This window comes from Bicyclus anynana, chromosome 1 (genome assembly GCF_947172395.1).
Source record: "Bicyclus anynana chromosome 1, ilBicAnyn1.1, whole genome shotgun sequence".
In the NCBI taxonomy this organism is placed as follows: Eukaryota; Metazoa; Arthropoda; class Insecta; order Lepidoptera; family Nymphalidae; genus Bicyclus; species Bicyclus anynana.
In genome coordinates, this window is record NC_069083.1 from 7,626,093 (window position 1) to 7,648,338 (window position 22,246).

Here is a 22,246-nt window from a genome sequence, read left to right on the forward strand (position 1 = left end):
ATGGACCAGTTTCGCACCCAAATTTACTAAGTGGGCAAATTACACACACATTTCAGATGAATTCTACGACTCCCAAGTCTATAGATATAATTTTATATTTCCTTTTATTTTAGTTTTATAATAAGTTTAAGTAAGGTTAGTTACTGGTAATTTAAATATTATTGTATTTAGTTGTGTGTAGTGTAAATAACTGTAAAAGCAAACTTATGTTGAGTTAATTGTACTTAGAATACGGGTACGGGTATTAACGTGTAGTATTTAGAATACGGGTCCGATATATGTATGTATGTATGTATGTATGTATATTAATATATTTTAATCGGGGTAAATTTAACTGTGCCCAAAAGATGGCGTTACACGGAGATGGCAGCTGAGGAATAAATACCATTTAATCAATGTACTTTTTTGAGCAGCGGTTTGTTTTTGAGTGCTGTCACTGTCATGGCCAGCTGTCACTAGCTGTCACAGTGACAAAGCGACCAAAGTTACACAAGTGAAGTGATACAATAAAAACACGTTAAAAGCCGCGAAAATTAAAAATTAAACATATTATTCTATAAATAAAAATGAAATTAAATTCTACAGAGTTATGTATTTATTTTTTCATTTGGATACTAGCTAATATTTACTCTTTATATAACCTGTTTGAGGCACAAAGTGGTAAGTGTATCTATATTATTGGAAACACAAAAATGTAACAAAAAAAGTTATTGTTTTAGATCCAGTTTTAAAATAAACTACTACATTAATTATATATGTATCTTTGCACAACAGCAGTCTTTCATGTTAAGTTAAAACTAAATATTAAACCTATTATAGACAGCCTTTTTGAATTGCAGATATTTTAAACAGTAAGCCACATGTAGTGCACAAATTGACTGATTTACAAAAAGGTTGGGGCTTCATTGGAAGACACAAGGATGTTTCTGATGTTGAGTGGAGCAGTTGGAAATATTTTATATATATATCGTGGCGTTACCTGATAATACAGTTTGTTATTTCTGAATTTCTACGCAACACATTTTTATCTTTTTTAAAATACTGGTACATTATATCAAGTGTGGCTTTCGTGACCCTTACTATGGGATATAAACAAATGATAATAATATTGACACAACCTGTGATATACATTATGATCTTATATGGTGGTGGTAAAAAACTTAGTGTTTGGATCACAAGTATTTTGCTACTTTTAAGTTACAATTCTCTGAAATATATGTACTATTTTTGGAGCTTTTTGGATTATGAAGATATCCAGGATGAAGAAGTGTATTTAATATTGTTTAGTGTTGCTTGGATTGAGCTTCGATGCATAAGCTACTCATTGGACTTTGTAGAGAGAAAAGATGGAAAATTATTGAATCAAGAGGATATAATTAACATGTTGAGTTACACATTATATTTACCCTTGCTGTATACTGGGCCGATCATTCTATATGAGGAATTTCAGAATAGTTTTGAAAGAAGAAGAGATAATTTACAAAAAAGAATCAAAAGGTTTATTTATGACATGATGGTTTTTCAACTGTACTCACTGGTATTGGATTTAGTTTTACATTACATATATTTCTTTGCAATGCAAAATAATATGGAGGTTGGTATTTACCTACATATTTATAAGTATCTATAGTTTTTTTCCTTTTGAATACAGTAACTTGGCAATCTGTATTTTTTCAAGTATCTTTTTGTTTCAGTTGATTAGAAAATTACCCACAATAGCTTTGTGTGGCGGTGGTCTCTTCATGGGTTTAGAGTTCCACATGAAGTATGTGATAACTTATGGTACCACTGGATCATTTGCCAGGCTGGACCACATGGAGCCCCCACCTACTCCGCGATGCATAGCAAGAATTCATGTATACTCTCAAATGTGGAGATATTTCGATGTTGGATTGTACAGATTTTTAGTTAAGTAAGTGTAGAAATTCATCATTGTCATCGCCTAGGCATGATGATGAGGCCATTTTAATCAAATTACTCCTTGATTAGATTATATTGGTTGGTCTCCCTTAACTATTCGTTATTATTATAAAGAGATGATTCAGTGGAATTTAGTTACATTCGGTTTTTTCCTTAAGTTAACTAAAAAGTGAAGTAAGGGTTGAAAGTTTGAATGGAAAGTCCTCCATTTTTATGTCACAGTTATAAAGTTTTGTGCATAAATCATGAAATAAAAATAAAATATAATGTGAAAATCAACTAAAGAGGCGCGATTATTGAACCAATTTTTGCTGAAATTTAGAAAGGAAATAGATTACCTATAGGTACTTACTATTTACCCTATTTCAACGCCTACTACTACCTCAGACTACTTTTTCTGCTGAATAAATCCATGGTTCATGGTTTAGATTTGTAAAATGGTCATGATATATTATTTTAGGAATATATGTTACTCTTTCACGTAAAAACTACTAACTGGGGTTTAAAAACAATTTGTGGCTAAACAAATTTCACGCGGACGAAATCGCGGGTATCAGCAAGTCTAAATATATATAATATATAGATCATCATCATCATCATCATGATCATATCATCATCACGATCTCGAGCCGCCTACATCCAGCGGACCCCTGCGACTCGCTTGATGTCATCAGTTCAACTGGTGGGGGGTCGACAAACACTGCGCTTTCTATAGCGTGGCAAGTTCGTTGATGACACTCCCATGATATGCGGGCGACGGGGGGAAAGACTGCGCTGGTGTGAAATCGTGCGTGCGGGGAAGTGAGGTGCATCAGTCGTGGGTTTTCATTCATCACTACACGCCCGGACCATCGGGAGTGTTACGAACGAACTTGCCAAGCTATAGTGCGGGGTTAGTTAGTTACACCTAAATAATATAAATAAATAATTTCGTTTAATTTGTTTCAGGTACATATACAAACCTGGTTACAGTACGATTAATCAGTGTTGCAACTTGCCAAAGATCATTTACAAGTTGATAGCATCACTGGCAACATTTGTGTTCATTTTTGTCTGGCATGGCACTGTTTGGCATATACTTGTGTGGTCCATACTTAACTACACAGGTATCACTTTAGAACACATAGGCAAGTGTATTTCAAGGACAGATATTTACACACAATTTAGGAGTAATATCTTGAGATCTGAAGCAATGGAGGCACGTTTTATTGCAGCATTGTGTACGCCATTGCTTGGCCTGTCAGCGATTTCTAATTTCTATTTATTTGCTGGCAGTGAAGTTGGCAATTTATTTTTTGCATGTGTATCACGTTTTTCTTTGCTAAGCTCTATTATATTAGGTGTATCTTTATATAGCTGTTGCCATGTGTCTATGGCTTTAGAGTGTGTACCATCAAGAAGCGTTTCCAAAAAGGTTGAAGCTGTAGAGTGAATAGTAAAATTACTTTTAGAAAAGTCTCCTAACAAAAGATATATAACTATTATATTATGCTTCTTATAAAAAAAAAACTTAAATGAGAAGTATATTTTAATTTATTTATATACTATGTTTGAACCGTCCTCTTGAATCACTATCTAATAGCATTAGCTATACGTAAAAACCTTTCTATTGAATCATCAATCATCTATATAATGGTGAAAACCATATTAAAATCCGTTATGTATTTTAAAAGATCTAAGCGTACAGACGGTGGAAAGCGATATCATTTTATTCTATGACTAGCTGACTCCGCGCGGTTTCACCCGCATGGTTCCCGTTTCCGTTTGAATACGGGGATAATATATATAGCCTTCCTCAATAAATGGGCTAACACTGCAAGAATTTTTCAAATCGGACGAATACTTCCTGAGATTAACGCGTTCAAACAAACAAACTTCAGCTTTATAATATTAATATAGATAGGAGGAGAAAAATATCATTACTATGTATTTTTTGTATTCTAATTAAAAACAATGAATTATAAGAAATTTAAAACAACAAATGTGATAATCAAGTGAGAATATTAAAATATAAATAAAACATATATACATTGGTCACATTGCTTTTTATTTTCTTTCCAAAATAATGAAATCAACTGAACACTTATATTATTATATTAAAATTTTATAATTTATTAATAAGAAATAATCATTTACATGGCAACTAACTGATAAGTGTTAGGACCCTTGAGCAATAAGTATGAATGGATGTGCATAGCTTCGATGAGATCGTTCGGATCGCCAGCGATGCCTGCAGATTTGTGTATATCTTTTAACTCCTGTCTGGTGAACACATCTTTGCCTAGCTGATGAGATCGCCTACCCAAAACTTCTAGAAATTTCTTAACCTGCAACAAGATTATATATATTTTACAACAATAATTTTTTTTGCGACCTCACTGACGAGTGTGGGTCTCAACAGAGGTCTTCAGTTCAATACCCAGCTCGGGTCAGTTTAGGATTGTATATTTTATCATCATTATAAATCCATGTTCGGCTCACTGCTGAGCTCGAATCTCCTCTTAGAATGAGAGGGGTTAGCGCTGGCCCAATGCGGATTGGCAGACTTCACACATGCAGAGAATTATGAAAATTCTCAGGTATGCAGGTTTCCTCACGATGTTTTCCTTCACCATTTGAGACACATGATATTTAATTTCTTACAATGCACACAACTGAAAAGTTGGAGGTGAATGCCCCGGGCTGGATTCGAACCCACACCCTCCGGAATTGGAGCCAGAGGTCATATCCACTGGGCTATCACGGCTCTCGTATATTTTATAAATTGGCTTAAATCTGACAGCCTAGCTAACAGCCTTTACCGCCTAGCAATTTAGCGTTCCGGTACGATGTTGCGTAGAAACAGGTATGGTTAGAATAAACAGGTAGCTCTTCCAAATACCATGGTAGACTGCATCGTCACTTAACATCAAGTGAGATTGCAGTCGGAATTATTATTTTAATGAAAACTTAAAAAATATTTTTTTTTAGTTAAAAAATAATAGTTATGCAGTTCTGCTCCTTTAAGTGGACTTGTCAACACCTTGAAGTTATGGGAAATACCCGAACATCCTGTACATTGATCGTTACATTTTGGACCTAAACCAGAGGCGTCTTTACCTATAGTGCGGGGCGCCGCGATCTCAGGGTCGCCCGAGCAACACTCACTGCTCGGGATATGCTGGCGGGTCCGAATGCGGTATAACCTCACGTAAAAAATACTCCGGTTTACATATACATACCTACATTTTGCATGGAATCTAAAGCTCTTCTTAAATAAATGTGTCTAGTTTTAGCAAAGAGAGGCAAATAAGTAATTACTTATAAGGTTAAGTTGAACTGCTGTTTGTACCTACATATTCCATTTTAACAGTTGCTCATCACGCTTATGTACTGGAGGACTCTAGGGTGATGATTGCAATCGGGCGGCTATGTGAGCTACAGACGCCTCTGACCTAAACCCTACAATGTGCATGGGGAAGCAAAGATTTTCTAAGCTCAAAATCTCCTAACATCTTTAAGAGTGCCAGCTGTGCATATTGGCTATGTGAATAGTGTCGAAGACAAAATGTCGCGTCATTTGTAGAACAGAATATTATAGTAGGTTTAAATTAATTAATTTGAAAGCAGTTTATAAACAACAAAGTTTAATTTAAACATCAAAATCATGTTTGAAAACACACTAAAATATTTTAATGATTGGTGCGAAAATGCAATTATTATCGCAGTACCGTTAAATTAATAATTACGCTGGGATAAAAATTGCATACAATTACAAATCTTGAAACACTATCGCGCGCTTTTACGAAGTATTGAAATTAAGATTCCTATTATTATCATAATGATTAGATAGCGACATGATGGTATATTATGCGTACACATTAATTTACTATTTAAAAACATTGTTACAAATAAAAATAAAATAATTCGACTATTTTTATGATACGTCGAAAAATATCCCAATGGATACGACCTCTGCCTCCGATTCCGGAGGGTGTGGGTTTTAATCCCGTCCGGGACATGGACCTCCGACGTTTCAGTTGTGTCAGAGACTCGAGCTTAGCAGTGAGCCGAATATGGGTTGACAATGATGATATATCGTATAGAAAGCCAGTTCTATACAAGCCTTCAGAAGGCGGGTGGGATTCGTGCGTCTTTCCGCCCCGGCTCTACGTTACCGTTGATACCTTGTACCTTTTTTTTTACAAGTCAGCCCTGGACTACAATCTCACCTGATGGTGATGATGCAATCTAAGATGGAAGCGGGCTAATGTAGGAGGAGGATGAAAATCCACACCCCTTTTGATTTCTACACGACATCGTACCGGAACGCTAAAACGTTTCTACCAGTATGGTGGTAACTAGCCACCGAAGCCGAAGCCTCCCACCAGCCAGACCTGAATCAATAAAGAAAACCTCAATACATATTGTACAACCTTATACAAATTTGCATCATACTGTACCTTACAGCGTGAGCTGACGCCAGATCCGTTGATAGATCGCGACAGTTGTATGTTGCCGAATTCATCAGAAAACGTGTCCACTAGGCTGTGCTTTACCAGGCTTATGACGTCATTCGCATCCCGAGCTGTCGCCTCCTCGCGTAGATCCACCCTCGCGCGAGCCTGTCAATATTACAGACTATACATTTTTTTTTACACTGACATAGCTCAGCGCGAAGCTGAAGTAGCAATGGGCAGGCCACATAGTTCGAAGAGCCGATGGGCGTTGGGGTACCAAGGTGCTGGAATGGCTGATAATGATGACGATGATGATGATGATGATGATGATAATGATGATACAATTTTAAAATAACTTTTACCTAAAGCCCATCCGTGGAAGATTTTTACAATTGATTACTATCAAGTTAATTTTCCGTGAGTAGGTTCACGTTGATGAGATGCAAAACTTTTTTATTTACGAATATTCTTGATTATGGTAGCTAACTGGGTTACCAGGAAATAAAATTTTCTGAGCGTCAGAACGAGATAATGTACCACGCAATTTGTTGGACATTGTGGCTGTTAAGTTATATAACTATTGATTAAGCAACAGTAAAAAATATCCAGTTAGAAACAGTTTTTGGTAAACTCCCCTCCTCCCAACTTGTATCAATAACTAGGTTAGTAAAAGTTGTTACTAACCAGCTGTTTTTTTACTGTTGCTTATTGGGGATGATGACTAGTTTTGAATATATTGATTTTTATGATACATTCGGGTAAATAGGGTCAATGTTAACTAATTTATACATAAAAAGCAAAGATTGTCTGGATATTTGCAAAATAAATGAGATTATAAAATTTTTATCGAAATTAGATGAAAATTCATACAGTTCCAGCTTCCTTACAATAAATGTGACATTTTTTAACATATGAACTATAAACATAAACGCACAAATAAAGATTTTAGTAATTTTGTTTGAACACACATACAAATCTAACGATCATTACATTACTTACGACGTCATTAGTTCATGCCATTTTGTATGGGGCGTTTTTCAGGGACCCTTTAAATCCCTGTAGCTCCGAAAGTAATGATCACAGATACCCTATAAAATTGCTTTACTATTAGCATACTCTTAATTTATATACAATTTAAAAAAAAACTGTCATCATCCTTATAATAGTAAAACAACTTAACAGCCACAATGTCCTACAATTTAAGTGGCACATTATCACCATTACCTGTGTCAATCTAATGCAAGCCCCAAGCTGCCTGGTGGTGATCGGCGCGCCATCGTTACAGACGCCCTGATGATTCTGCCGCAGCTCCAGGTAGAAGTTCCGCAGCAAGTTGGCCGCCTCCGCGCTCAGCTTGGGGTGCACGTACCTCCTTGTGTACACTATGTATTTGCGAGTTTACTTCGAGCATTACCTGCGTTAATCTAATGCAAGCCCCAAGCTGCCTGGTGGTGATCGGCGCACCATCGTTACAGACGCCCTGATGATTCTGCCGCAGCTCCAGGTAGAAGTTCCGCAGCAAGCTGGCCGCCTCCGCGCTCAGCTTGGGGTGCACGTACCTCCTTGTGTACACTATGTATTTGCGAGTTTACTTCGAGCATTACCTGTGTCAGTCTAATGCAAGCCTCAAGCTGCCTGGTGGTGATCGGCGCGCCATCATTACAGACGCCCTGATGATTCTGCCGCAGCTCCAGGTAGAAGTTCCGCAGCAAGTTGGCCGCCTCCGCGCTCAGCTTGGGGTGCACGTACCTCCTTGTGTACACTATGTATTTGCGAGTTTACTTCGAGCATTACCTGCGTTAATCTAATGCAAGCCCCAAGCTGCCTGGTGGTGATCGGCGCACCATCGTTACAGACGCCCTGATGATTCTGCCGCAGCTCCAGGTAGAAGTTCCGCAGCAAGCTGGCCGCCTCCGCGCTCAGCTTGGGGTGCACGTACCTCCTCGTGTACACTATGTATTTGCGAGTTTACTTCGAGCATTACCTGCGTTAATCTAATGCAAGCCCCAAGCTGCCTGGTGGTGATCGGCGCGCCATCGTTACAGACGCCCTGATGATTCTGCCGCAGCTCCAGGTAGAAGTTCCGCAGCAAGCTGGCCGCCTCCGCGCTCAGCTTGGGGTGCACGTACCTCCTCGTGTACACTATGTATTTGCGAGTTTACTTCGAGCATTACCTGCGTTAATCTAATGCAAGCCCCAAGCTGCCTGGTGGTGATCGGCGCACCATCGTTACAGACGCCCTGATGATTCTGCCGCAGCTCCAGGTAGAAGTTCCGCAGCAAGCTGGCCGCCTCCGCGCTCAGCTTGGGGTGCACGTACCTCCTTGTGTACACTATGTATTTGCGAGTTTACTTCGAGCATTACCTGTGTCAGTCTAATGCAAGCCTCAAGCTGCCTGGTGGTGATCGGCGCGCCATCATTACAGACGCCCTGATGATTCTGCCGCAGCTCCAGGTAAAAGTTCCGCAGCAAGTTGGCCGCCTCCGCGCTCAGCTTGGGGTGCACGTACCTCCTTGTGTACACTATGTATTTGCGAGTTTACTTCGAGCATTACCTGCGTTAATCTAATGCAAGCCCCAAGCTGCCTGGTGGTGATCGGCGCACCATCGTTACAGACGCCCTGATGATTCTGCCGCAGCTCCAGGTAGAAGTTCCGCAGCAAGCTGGCCGCCTCCGCGCTCAGCTTGGGGTGCACGTACCTCCTTGTGTACACTATGTATTTGCGAGTTTACTTCGAGCATTACCTGCGTTAATCTAATGCAAGCCCCAAGCTGCCTGGTGGTGATCAGCGAACTATCGTTACAGACGCCCTGATGATTCTGCCGCAGCTCCAGGTAGAAGTTCCGCAGCAAGCTGGCCGCCTCCGCGCTCAGCTTGGGGTGCACGTACCTCCTTGTGTACACTATGTATTTGCGAGTTTACTTCGAGCATTACCTGTGTCAGTCTAATGCAAGCCTCAAGCTGCCTGGTGGTGATCGGCGCGCCATCATTACAGACGCCCTGATGATTCTGCCGCAGCTCCAGGTAGAAGTTCCGCAGCAAGCTGGCCGCCTCCGCGCTCAGCTTGGGGTGCACGTACCTCCTTGCGTACGCTATGTATTTGCGGAGTAAAACTAATGGCAAAGTGTCGATCACTTCGCCGGGTTTGAGGCGTAGTCTTTTGCTGAAAATTGACAAAAATCACTGTGCACAAGATTTTCAATTAGGGTAGGCACCAGTGGCGAAGGTCGGAATTTAGATGAAGGTAAGCCGTCCCAAAGAAAAGGAAATTCATACACCGTGATACAAACTCCGGTTTCTCATATATCTAGATACAGTACATATGACTACTAATTGGATATGCATGGATTTTTAAAGGTAACCCGGCGGGCTTACATGAACTCTTCGCCGCTGGTAGGCACTATAAGTACAAACTGCAAAATTCTTTCTCCAATACAATTTCATCCATTGCCAGGGAAGGCAGTGCATCCATGAATTGGCAGGCCACTGATTATTTTACTATGTATTACAATACTACAACATATTGGTCTAAGAGCTAGTATAGTCCAATGCAAACTTTATGAAGCTTCGGAACATAGTGTGTTAAGATACACAATGCAAATTTTTAGGTATCAGCGGCAATACAAAGTCAAGCAAGCAATGCTTGGTGAATGGTTTTTTGGAAGTATTTACATCTTTATTATACGCTCCGCGGTTTGACACGCGCAGTTATCACTCTCAAATAACGTGATTTTCTAAAAGAATTTTCAAAATCAGTTTAGCACATCCAAAAATTACCCCCTACAATACCACAAACTTTAAGATGTCTTCTAATGCGGCGGTAAATAGCTTCGGAGAGAAGAAGTATCCTTTAACCTTCTCAAGTTAAAGTTAGTTTTTTTCAATTCAGTTTTATACATTTAGATTGATTAAGCTTGTCTTACCTTAACGAAATATCATCATCCGTCTGACTCGATTCAATATCAGCATTATTTTTGCTAGAACTAGTGCCCGCTTTCCGCTTATTGTTTGAGCCCGAATGTAGTGCCAACACATGCTCAGATAACATGGCGTCTATTTTCTAAAAACAAGAGAAATACATTTAATAACACTGTAACCAGCGAGTATATACAACCTGCGTGATTTCAAAATAACCGTTTTTTTTTTTTCAAACTATTTATACTATCGAAACGACATTTCTTTTTTTATTCTTTACAAGTTAGCCCTTGACTACAATCTCCTGATGGTAAGTAATGATGCAGTCTAAGATGGAAGCGGGCTAACTTGTTAGGAGGAAGATAAAAATCCACACTCCTTTTTGGTTTCTACACGACATCGTACCGGAACGCTAAATCGCTTGGCGGTACGTCTTTGTCGGTAGAGTGGTAACTAGCAACGGCCGAAGCCGCCCACCAGCTAGACCTGGACCAATTAAGAAAATCTCAATCGACCCAGCCGGGGATCGAACCCAGGACATCCGGTTTGTAAATCCACCGCGCATACCACTGCGCCACGGAGGCCGTCAAAACCTCTTATTCATCAAAATCGGATGAATAGTTAAGAACTAAGAAGTATCACATGTAAACATGGTCTACTAAAATCGTACCTCCTTCCTTTTGGCTTGACCAGAGTCTGTTCCAAAAATAAGTTTTTCAATTCCCGACGCAAAAAGAGGGGAGTTATATGTTTGACGTGTCTGTCTGTCTGTGGCATAGCTCCCGAATGGATAAAGCGATTTCAAATTAGGTGTGAAAATCGGTTGAGCCGTTTAAAAGTTGTGGGGGGTAAAAGTGGGGAAGAATAACCTGAATGTCTGCAAATATACTCGAGTGGGGTCTCAATTGATTATTCTTGGTATTTATCCTCTTCTGTTTGTTAATAATGTTCTGTTTGTTCCTAAATATTGTATTATGCAATAATAACCAGTGCACAGTAAAACCAACTGTGGTTTGTGTTGCACTATGGTTAGGCTTAATTTAAATGTGTTGTTTGTTGAATAATAAATAAATAAATGAAAGAGAATATTGGTGACATGATCGAGAGTTCATTTTATGTGAAAAGAATGTTAAGTAAAATACAAACCTCGTCTGGCTGATCTAATAAGATAAACACTAAATCGAATCTCGATAACAATGCAGAGTTGAGTTTCAAGTTTTCAGCCACAGTTTTAGATCTGAAATAACAATTTAGATATTTTAGTTTACTACTAGCAGTTGATCCATACTAGCTAGTTGACCTAAACTAATACTCTTGTTATGGAGAACCCTATTACTAGAGACATAGGGTTCATAATCGCTCGCCCATGTTGGGTGGTTTACCATTTTAGATATGAAAAATTTATGATCTTGTTTACGTGGAATTTCGTAGAACGTCGTCGGCTTACGCGTGTTTCGTAGGCATTTCGAAAATAATCTAGAAATCGTTGTGGCTGGTATAAATACACATCATACGAAGAACAGTAAGTGATACCAGCGATACAATTGGACAACGAATTGCCTGCCTACGTTTGGAAGTGTGTATTGGCACTAGGATTAAGTAGTGGAATAAAGTCTCATAAGAGTCACCGGGCGTTTAATTCCAAATCCTCGAACTCGAATTTTATTTATTTACTGTAAGGAATTACCTTAAAAATTACTAGACTGATTTTAAAAATTATTTCAAAATTAAATACTATAATTTATCGCCCATGGTAACAGGAACTACGTAGATGAAACCGCGGGGCATCCGTTAATAGTAGAGATTGATAGCCTACGTTTTTCACCAAGTACCCACATTGAGTCACTGACTTAACCAGAAACATAAGTAGAGGAATTAAGTTGGGGATGGGGGGAACCCATCAAAAACAAACATTTATACAAAGTTTCCTTAAAGTGTATGGCTTCCATGATCTCTAGCAGGCTGCTGTGATAAGTCGTCATCTACACAAATTGTGTATAGCATCGCACCTGTTGTAGCTCCCAGCGGCGGGGTTGGCTGCGGCCAGCACCGTGGCTCGCGCAGCCAGACTGCAAACTACGCCCCCCTTGGCGACGCTCACTCGCCGCTGCTCCATGGCCTCTTCTAGCAGGCTGCTGTGATGAACCGTCATGTACACAAATTGTACAATAGCATCGCACCTGTTGTAGCTCCCAGCGGCGGGGTTGGCTGCGGCCAGCACCGTGGCTCGCGCAGCCAGACTGCAAACTACGCCCCCCTTGGCGACGCTCACTCGCCGCTGCTCCATGGCCTCTAGCAGGCTGCTGTGATGAACCGTCATGTACACAAATTGTACAATAGCATCGCACCTGTTGTAGCTCCCAGCGGCGGGGTTGGCTGCGGCCAGCACCGTGGCTCGCGCAGCCAGACTGCAAACCACGCCCCCCTTGGCGACGCTCACTCGCCGCTGCTCCATGGCCTCTAGCAGGCTGCTGTGATGAGTCGTCATCTATACCAATTATTTGAAAATATCCATATTAAGTATGTACACAAAACGTGTACCAGGTGTACTGACGTCATCAAGCGAGCCGCAGGGACTCGCTGGATGCAGGCGGTCCAGCAGTGGATGTCTAAAGTCTAATATGATGATGATGATGATGACACAAAATGTAGATTAAAGCGGAAACACAGGTTTGTCTACTTTTGAAAGTATGTTAGGAGTGTTAGGCTCTGTGTGAAGTGGTGAGGTGTACAGACAAGCTGTGAAAGGCTTAGACAGTTTACAGACAACGCTTTGGTGAACGCCTGTGACATCGTCCGCAATTCAGGTTTCTCAAATCCGGCGGAAACCATGGATTTTTATTGTTTGTGGAGTTGCTCAAAAAACTCCCCTATCTCCCGGTGAAAGTTCCTTAAAAATCGGTCCATTCGTTCCAAAGATTACATAAACAGACAAAAAATTAAAAAAACAAAACTTGTTTCTGTTTTGGTATTATGTAAATAACTATAAGCACTCGTGGAAACACAGTAATTTTGAAATCACAGACCATACACTTCAATTTCATTTATCTAGGCCGTAGGCAGTAAATAACAATGTTTAAAAGCGCTCATGTACCTTGTCTAGCTCGTCCACACAACACACACCCCTATCTGCCAGCACTAGGGCGCCGGCCTCCAGGGCGAAGTCCCCGCCCGCCTCGCGGCCCAGCGCCACGGTCAAGCCGCCCGCTGACGCCGAAGCGCCACATACGTATACGCCTATAACACATATATTAATAAAAATATTGTTGTTTGGTTTGCCCATAGTTGATAAAATAACCATGTACTAGGAAATATACACTAGGCATACTTAGAAAATAACCCTGGACCGCCATACTTACGGTGGAATTCATAGTCGTAGTAGGGGGCCCCTAAGGGGATTATTCAGCCGCTATGTGTCGAATTCAACCCCTACGCGTTTCATAGACAAAAGAAACCCCCCATTTGACAGGAGCTGGCGGCTGACTGCTGAATTACCGATATTTGTCAGCCAAACCATCCCCTGGCATTTTTTTTTGTTGTTATTCGTGATTTATTTATTAGAAAGTGGACGTTCGGATCGTTATAAGTGAAGTTATAAACAGCGAGTTATATCAGTGCCCAAGATATATATTCGCAATTGCGTAAACCCAGTATAATACTATGGCGATATGGAATGTACGAAAGATTCTCATATTAGGCATAATATGCCTCTGTTTGATGAAGAATGAACACAGAAGACCAAGAGAGGAATACCAATACCGCTAGTATTATACATTCTAGCAGCACTTCGATTCTATGAAACGGGATGTTATCAGGTACGTACCTTTGTTCATTATCAATAATTTTTTGTTCATGAAGACGCCGCGCGGTTTCACCCTGTGTGGTTCCCATTTCCGTAAGAATATGGGGATAAAATATAGCCTATAGAGCTCGGGGATAGTGTAGCTTCCCAACAGTGAAAGAATTTTTTAAATTGGTTCAGTAGTTCCAGAGCCTATTCAAAACATACAAACAAACAAATCTTTCCTGTTTCTATTATTAGTAAAGATAAATTAGGAGTAGATATAAAACCAATTAGCCCAGTGAGTAATTTTGTTAATTTTGTGCCCAGTGGGTTTTTTTAACCTCTGCCTTTGATTATGATGGTGTAGGTTCCCAACAGTGATAGAATCTTTCAAATCAGTTCAGTAGTTACAGATCCTTTTCAAAACAAACAAACAAATTTTTCCTGTTTATAATATTAGTATAGATAAATTAGGAGGTCAAAATCCATATAGCCCAGTAGATATGACCTCTGCCTTCTATTCGGAGGGTGTAGGTTCAAATGCTGTCTGAAACATGCACCTCCAAATCATTTCAGTTATGTGCATTTTATGAATTTAAATGTATATTACATGTCTCATACGGTGAAGGAAAAACATTGTCTCTACATGCGTGAAGTCTGCCAATTCACATTGGGCCAGCGTGGTGGACCTTATCCCTCTCATTCTGAGAGGAGACTCATGCTCAACATACTCATGATGAAGAATTTAATTAGTTTGTTTGTTTGTAATCTAACCTATATAAATGTTAGGTATACCTATCTATAATTGATTTAGGAAATATATAACCTACATAAATGTAACTAACATAATGTTTATTTTCAGACTGTAGGTGCAGTCCATCAAGCATTCTATGAAATAACAGAAATGCCAAAAGTCAAGCTGTATTGATGTCACGCATAGGTATGCATATAAACAACCCCGGAGGACCCTATACACAGATTTAAAGAAACCGGCTATCATGGCAGGGAATAGCAGTGATGAGCTCTGAGAATACTGTTTTACCAAGAATACTGCGAATACTTTGGTCCTTGAAAATCTGAGTTTTCAGATCACAGTAATTGGAAGACCCTCATACCTTGAAAAGTCAGCAGCATTTAATATCGAAGTAGTAGGAATGAGTGCAGTGTATTGTAAGGTGGTCACTCACTCTGAAGTCCATAACAATAGAAAATATATACAAATCTTAATTGAATGAATGATGGAAAATAAAAATTTATTGATTCACATATTTAATAAAGATAATTATTAAATGTTTACTTCTTCATTTTTCATTCAATTCTGGCCCTATAAAAATATACAATAATAACAATAAGTTATATGTATTATATTTAATAAAGATAATTATTAAATGTTTACTTCTGCATTTTTCATTTAGTCTGGCCCTATAAAAATATACAATAAATACAATAATAACAAGTTATATGTAAATTATGTATTTATTGTTGTTATTAATTAAACTTTGTATCAAAAGGATATAGGTTTGATTTTAGAATTGCAATAAGTGTGTGTGGTTCATTATTATCAGCCCATTACCAGACCAAGCTTACCTACTAAATACATATATAATATTATGTGATGTAAAGCTTTGTGAAATGCAATTTTACCACTATTCCTAAGGATAAGCTACTTATATTTATTTACTGCACTTACTATAAATTGTAAAAAAATACAGCATAATAGTACCTACTTGTAATTATTTCAGGTAATTATAGGTGGTTTTGAGTAAAATAAACAAATTTCCTCTGACAATATTTTTTTTATTTCAAGTAGGATTCCACATTACAAAAGTATGAAATATCAAACTACTTATATAGTAAATAGTATGGTTGGGATTTCTCTGCGTGATCGAATCACAAATGAGGAGATCCGCAGACAAACCAAAGTCACTGACATAGGTAGCACAGCGAGTCGTGAAGCTGAAGTGGCAATGGGCAGGCCACATAGTTCGAAGAGCCGATGAAATCGCAGTGTTGGTCGAACCCCCACTAGGTGGACCGAGGGCATCAAGCGGGTTGCAGGGAGCCGCTGGACGCTGGCGGCTCGAGACCGTTGTGTTTGAAAGTCCATGCAAGACGGCTATGTCCAGCAGTGGACGTCCATCGGCTGATAATTTTGATTATGATCATGTTCGTCCACATATCTTCAATATTTTTCTAACAACTCCTTCTTGTGAGAAAGAAACTTTTTGATAAATTTGATCTATTGTACTCTTGAACGAATTAAATTTTACTATGATAAATAAAAACAAAAAGTAAATGAAAATATTAGAAAATAGAAACTCAATTATTTTGTAAAATGTCAAAGAATTAACAAAATACGTCTCTCTGTGGTTCTGTCACAGAATTTTCAAAGATCTAATGTAAAATCATAGACAACATTTGCTTGAAACTCCAGTCACCTAGGGGCTCTCTAGTAGTTTGTTTATGAAATGCAATGAAGGATGATTCAATAGTCAGCCCCTGGGTGAATACTGAATATTGGTTTGTGGGGGATTGTTCACTTCACGACTATGAATTCCACTGTAAGTTAACCATGTTGTATGCAATACCTTATGTAACATGATGTTGCTTCTAAACGACACAGTAAGTCCATAATTATTTATAATGCATCTAATAAACGTATTAAGTAAGTAGTAATTTATTATTATAGTATGATTATTATTAATTCCAGTCAGCAAAATGACAAGTGCAACTGTCACTGAAATGTCATTTTACTGACTGTAATTAATAATCGTACATACAATTAATCTTACTAAAGATTACTAATTCCAGTCAGTAAAATGACATTTCAGTGACAGTTGCACTTGTCATTTTACTGACTGGAATTAATAATCGTACTATAGACAACCAATATATAAGTGTCATAGTCTACATTCACAAAGCGCGCTAAAAAGGAAGTGTTTTAGATTAATATAAATAAAATTTAAGTGATTATCTTTGATTTCAAGATAACTGTGTTTTCTCAAGTGCTTAAGGTTATTTATACGACAAACAAGCTTCTTTCAAATAAATTTTCGTCTGTTTGTCTTTCTGTTTGTTCGGGCTAATCTTGGGAACCAACACGCCCAATATGAGCCTGCCTCACCTCTAGGAGCAGCGTGAGCCGCCGCCTGCAGCAGCTGCGACTTGCCCAGCCCCGGGTCCCCCACCACCAGCACATGCGGGTTGCAGCGCGTGCCGCTGTCGGTCTCCGTGCCGCCCATCAAGCCCAGTATGAGGCCCGCCTTGACTGCGTCGTGGCCGAATATGGAGGGGCACAGAGAGTGTACCAGAAGTCTGAATACATCCTCTGAGGCATGGATTTCCTGTAATAAAATTATAATCATGTAATTTTCGTTTTATCATCAGCTTTGGCATCCTTTTGTTGTTAATGTCCAATCAACCCGCACGAAACGTTTTGCGTCAACGTTCCTGATAAGAACTGCCAAAATGTGGAATGCACTTCCGGCGTCTGTGTTTCCTGACACGTACAATGTGTGCACCTTCAAGGCAAGAGTGAATAGGCATCTTCTAGGCAAGCGCGCTTCATCTTAGACCTCATCATTGCTTTCCATCAGGCATGATTGTGGTCAAGCGTAAGCCTATACTTCATAAAAAAAAAAGTTATCATTGGTTCAATGTATGAGGAGGATGGTGTGGGTAATAAAGCAACGCTTTTGAAGTTCCATATTATTTTCCGGTATGACGGCTATTTGGCTGTTGTAATTCATTAAGTAGTAACTCCCAACATAACAGGTTTCCAAACCTGTAGGTCTTTTGTAGACTTTCAAACACCGAGGCTCCTGAATGACCTGAATTCAGCAGATTTCTGCGAATCGCATGTTGTCAGTCCACAGAGTGGAGATACTTACACCTCGAGACTATTTTGCTTGTGACTGTGAGACTCTATTACAGTACAGATTTGGAAAGCCAATTTTGTGGATTTAAATAATAGTGCTTACCTGGATTGCGTAGTAATCCTTCAGCGTAAATGACAAAGTAGGGTTGCTGAGATTCCTCTGACTGTGTATGGAAACAGCCTCCACATACAACTGCAACAGTCGCGCTGCCCTTCGCCCATCTTCACCGCCTTTACTTTCTCCTCGAACCTACCACATAATACGAAATATTGGTACTATATACTAGCAGACACCTCACGGTTTTAGCTACGTAGTTCCTATTATTGTCGGAATACGGGGATTAAATATGACACTCGCAAATAACTTGGCTTCCTATTCGTAAAAGAATGTGTTTGAAGATGTTGCAACAGTGACGGTATAAACAAGAGGATGTTTGATGACTTAAGTTAAGTTCTTTATTAGGCAGCGTGAACACCGTCACGCTGCTATTCGCGTTAGTGATTTTACTCCTAACTGTCACGTCATACTTCATCATTAACAAAAACATAACTGTGAATTGTTACCTGTACAATGCCAGTGACAGAAAGTACATCACCCGGACATGCAGTGCCAACAAGATCACCTTGAAGCTCTATTTCAACGGTTCTAGGAATGGTGCCAGATAAACTCTAGAAATAAATAAGAGAATAAATAATGAATAAATATTAAAATAACAATTTTCTGTATAATTGATCTAACATGTAACACAATGCAAAGGATTTGCCAAGACTAATTTAGCCTAAATTCTATTAGTTTAGACTTTTTTAAAATTCAGTTTAGGAGTCCCTATGGCCATCTTCTAACTCCATTATTCGTCTAATTCCATTTGAGACAAATATCTTAGCATTCCATAGATTCACTGAGAAGGTGTAAGGGCCATCACACTAATATTATAAAGGCGAAAGTTTGTGTAAGTGTGTAAGTATGTTTGTTCCTCTTTCACAATGCGGCTACTGAAGCGATTTGGCTGAAATTTGGAATAAAAATAGATTTTACTCTGGATTGACACATAGGCTACTTTTCATCCTGGAAAAATGCATGGTGCCCGCGTGATTGAAAAACTGAATTTCACGCGGACGAAGTCGCGGGCGTCCGCTAGTCATTACATAAAAATGTACGTTTGAAATACCTGTGACTGTATTTCTTGTATTTTAGCAACTTGCCAGTCCATGGTATTTGTGAAAGGGGACGATAGTAGGGGCTCAAACTTGTGACCACTTTTGCAGCTTTGACACAAATTTGGTGCTAAAAATACAAATTAAACAACATAATATAAAAGTGACCTTGAAAATATTGGAATCATAAGTGATAATGAAAAAAAAATTACCTATAAAATTAAAAGTATAAAAACGTTTTTTTAATAATTCTAACATCAATGGAAAGCCACGTTATCGGCGAGTAGTAAAATAAGCTATAGTTTATCCTGTTACCATAAGAACTACTAAAGAAATAAGTATAGTGGCGGTTGGTACATTCCCTGCCTTGTAGCCAAGTGGCACGTCGATTCTCTTTCTACGATCGCTAACGCTTCGAAATCTAGAAAAAAGTATGGGAATGACATTTGCTATTGACAGGTCACGTGATCAAGATCTGTCATTCCCACACATTTTTGTAGTTTTCGAAGCGTTAGCGATCGTTGAAAGAGATTCGACGTGCCACTTGATGAGTGTACAGAATACACTTACTTTACTGTTTATTAAATGAAAACATACCACACCTGTAAATAGACCTTGTGGTTGCATGACAGCTTGTACACTTTGACAACTGCTGCACTCAAAGGCCATGGAGTTGCATATTAGGCCAACACTGCCAATTCTTATCACTGTGCCCTTTATTGTTACTAACTTCCCTGAAATAGAGTAATTGTTCTCTTTTAACATCACACTTCACACTATCACATCACACTAATATTATAAATGCGAAAGTTCGTGTGTGTGCAAATGTGTAAGTATGTTTGTTCCTCCTTTACGCTGCGGCTACAGAAGCGATTTGGATGAAATTTGGAATGGAAATAGATTTTACTGTGGATTAACACATTATATTATGTAAAACAGAATTCCAAGCAGATGAAGTCGCGGGCGTCCGCTAGCTACTAGTAAATGTTTTCATTACCTGAAAATTACTAAATGTTCCCGGATAAAGAACTTGGAAGTTAAAGCTACTTTTTTTTTATTTTTTTAATTGTCCTGTTTATGATGATATCAGATATCATAATTATTCTTAATCACTTGTTGCTATAATATGATGATACAGCAGATAATATTGACTTATTACTATTTTAAGTAATGGCATAGATTATATTATACATAAATGCAAATTATATACAAAATACTTACCAAAATAGTTAACTTTAAGATTGGCAATAGCAATAACAGGTTCATGGTTTAATATTCTGACCCGGATTCTGTACTCACATTTGAGTGTCTGTAAAAAGTAATCATTAAAAAATGAGCATATTACACAAGTGAAAATTAATCCCCGATTCCCTTAGTTACACCATAAATTGAGAACAACTTAACTAATTTCATTCAACTTTTATTTATATTTTTTAATACTATTTGAAGGTTCTTATGCAACAAATCTATACTAATCTTATAAAGGCAAAGTTAGTTTTTGTAAGGGGTAATATCTGGATCTACTACCACAAAGCCCCATTATTTGTGAGTGGCTGTGACAGTATATCCCCATATTTTCACAGCAACAGAAAGTACACAGGTGAAACTGTGGGTCATCAGATTTATAGGGTAGGGGTAGGTTAGGGTGGAGCGGGAGTAGGGAAGGGTAGGGGTAGGGGTATGGAAGAAGCATACTTAAATCAAAGTGAAGCTGTGTGAAGTGTCTGCTAGTGTGTTAATAAAAAAAAAGAAAAATATGACTTACTTCATGTAAACTAAATTCTAAAATCCTTAAGGTTGTTTCAGGTTTTTCAAATAGATCTGTTTGGAAAGTTGACCACTTGTTTTTGAATTCTTCATCACTGAACAGTGCTTGTACATCTAAGGAGACGCTGCGGTTTTGGTCAATTTTTTCCAAATCAAATAAACTTCTATTCTTTTCTATATAACTTTTGAATGTTTTAATATTTTCTTTTACATCAGTGTTTGGTGGATCCCCTGGAATATGAAGAAGTTAATAAATATAATAAACACAAATGTTTCTTGATTGGGTCTAAAAAGAGAAAGTCTACTCATAAAAGCAAGTGATTAGGATTTAATTAATTAGTTTTTTAAGAACTTGGTTAGAAAAAGTCTGTGAAAATACTACTACCTACTCATACTTTAAACACACATATACATACTCAGTGTCAAGATGGTCTGGGCCACATTGAGCATATTAAGTTTGATAAAGAGTCAAATATTAAATTAGCAATGAAACTTCCCAACCTACATTGGAGCTGTGTGGTAGTGTGGTGGCAAACTCTTAACCCTTGCTTATGTAGAAAAGAGCCTCAATAGCTTAACGGTCGGACTCATCACCAAGTGGTGGTGGCTTGATCCCCGCTCCGTTAGTCTAGTGCCATACTCACTCCTAATACAGTCTTTCCCGACTAGTTGGAGGGGAATGGGAATATTGGTCATGTTTAAAAAAAAAGATTTGGCAAATATTCTCTTTAAGAAAAAAAAGAAGCGTTTGTGTTGTAGAGGGCCATTGAAAAAAAACACTGATAATTTATCGCTCTCATTGACCAGTGTAGCTCACAAATACTAGTGGGCCGATTTGATAATTTTTTTACTTAAAGAAAGCTACATTAGCAGGTAGTAACATAGGCAATATTTTCTCCTCGTATTCCCACAGGAATTAGAAATACACGGGTGAAACCGCGAGGTTCTGCTAGTTTATAAAAAAATCAAGTAAAGTACCTTCTGTAGGAAAATACAGTTTGCAAACATTTTTGTCTGAATGAATGGGTATTGTTATAGGAGCTTGATTAGCAGGAGCTCTCGAAGACGCCGACGTTGACGCACCACTACCAGATAATGTAGAGGTATTGAAACTACGACTACCATCACTACGACAGGGGCCGTTATTGCTTTTATTACTCCTGTTCCAATTATTTCTGTACCGTCCTCTCCAACCTCGACGCATTGTAATTTTTGCTTCAAGTACGTATTATATTTTTACTTATTTTAACACGCCATTTTTAATTGTTTGCTCTAATACATTAGTTTAATTGTGCATCAATATTAAACCCATTATAAAATTTAACATTACTATTAGAAATAAGTAAGAAATAAAATTATTTTGAAATATGTATCAAAACTCAAAACAAA

The 22,246-nt window shown here is 38.5% G+C and overlaps 2 protein-coding genes across 3 annotated transcripts; one reads left to right on the plus strand and one right to left on the minus strand.

The window, feature by feature from the left end:
- The first annotated feature begins 295 nt into the window (after window positions 1-295).
- On the plus strand, window positions 296-3,934 carry LOC112052891 (protein-cysteine N-palmitoyltransferase Rasp). The gene is made up of 4 exons (XM_024092132.2): window positions 296-660; window positions 840-1,594; window positions 1,695-1,912; window positions 2,869-3,934. The coding sequence occupies exons 1-4, from the start codon at window positions 567-569 to the stop codon at window positions 3,350-3,352; spliced, it is 1,551 nt and encodes a 516-aa protein (XP_023947900.2). The 5' UTR covers window positions 296-566; the 3' UTR covers window positions 3,353-3,934.
- Window positions 3,935-4,027: 93 nt separating this feature from the next.
- Window positions 4,028-22,246, minus strand: LOC112052890 (DNA helicase MCM8). Of its 2 annotated transcripts, XM_052881255.1 has the most exons (15): window positions 21,836-22,246; window positions 20,856-21,088; window positions 20,312-20,399; window positions 19,693-19,824; window positions 19,105-19,220; window positions 18,500-18,604; window positions 18,039-18,185; window positions 17,183-17,402; window positions 13,369-13,511; window positions 12,284-12,762; window positions 11,421-11,511; window positions 10,283-10,419; window positions 9,294-9,522; window positions 6,363-6,524; window positions 4,028-4,247 (listed from the first exon to the last, which is right to left on the minus strand). In XM_052881255.1, the coding sequence occupies exons 1-15, from the start codon at window positions 22,059-22,061 to the stop codon at window positions 4,053-4,055; spliced, it is 2,703 nt and encodes a 900-aa protein (XP_052737215.1). In that variant the 5' UTR covers window positions 22,062-22,246; the 3' UTR covers window positions 4,028-4,052. The 2 variants fall into 2 exon arrangements, with proteins under 2 accessions (XP_052737215.1, XP_052737212.1); XM_052881252.1 differs by lacking the exons at window positions 4,028-4,247; window positions 6,363-6,524; window positions 19,105-19,220 and having other exon boundaries at window positions 9,144-9,522; window positions 19,688-19,824.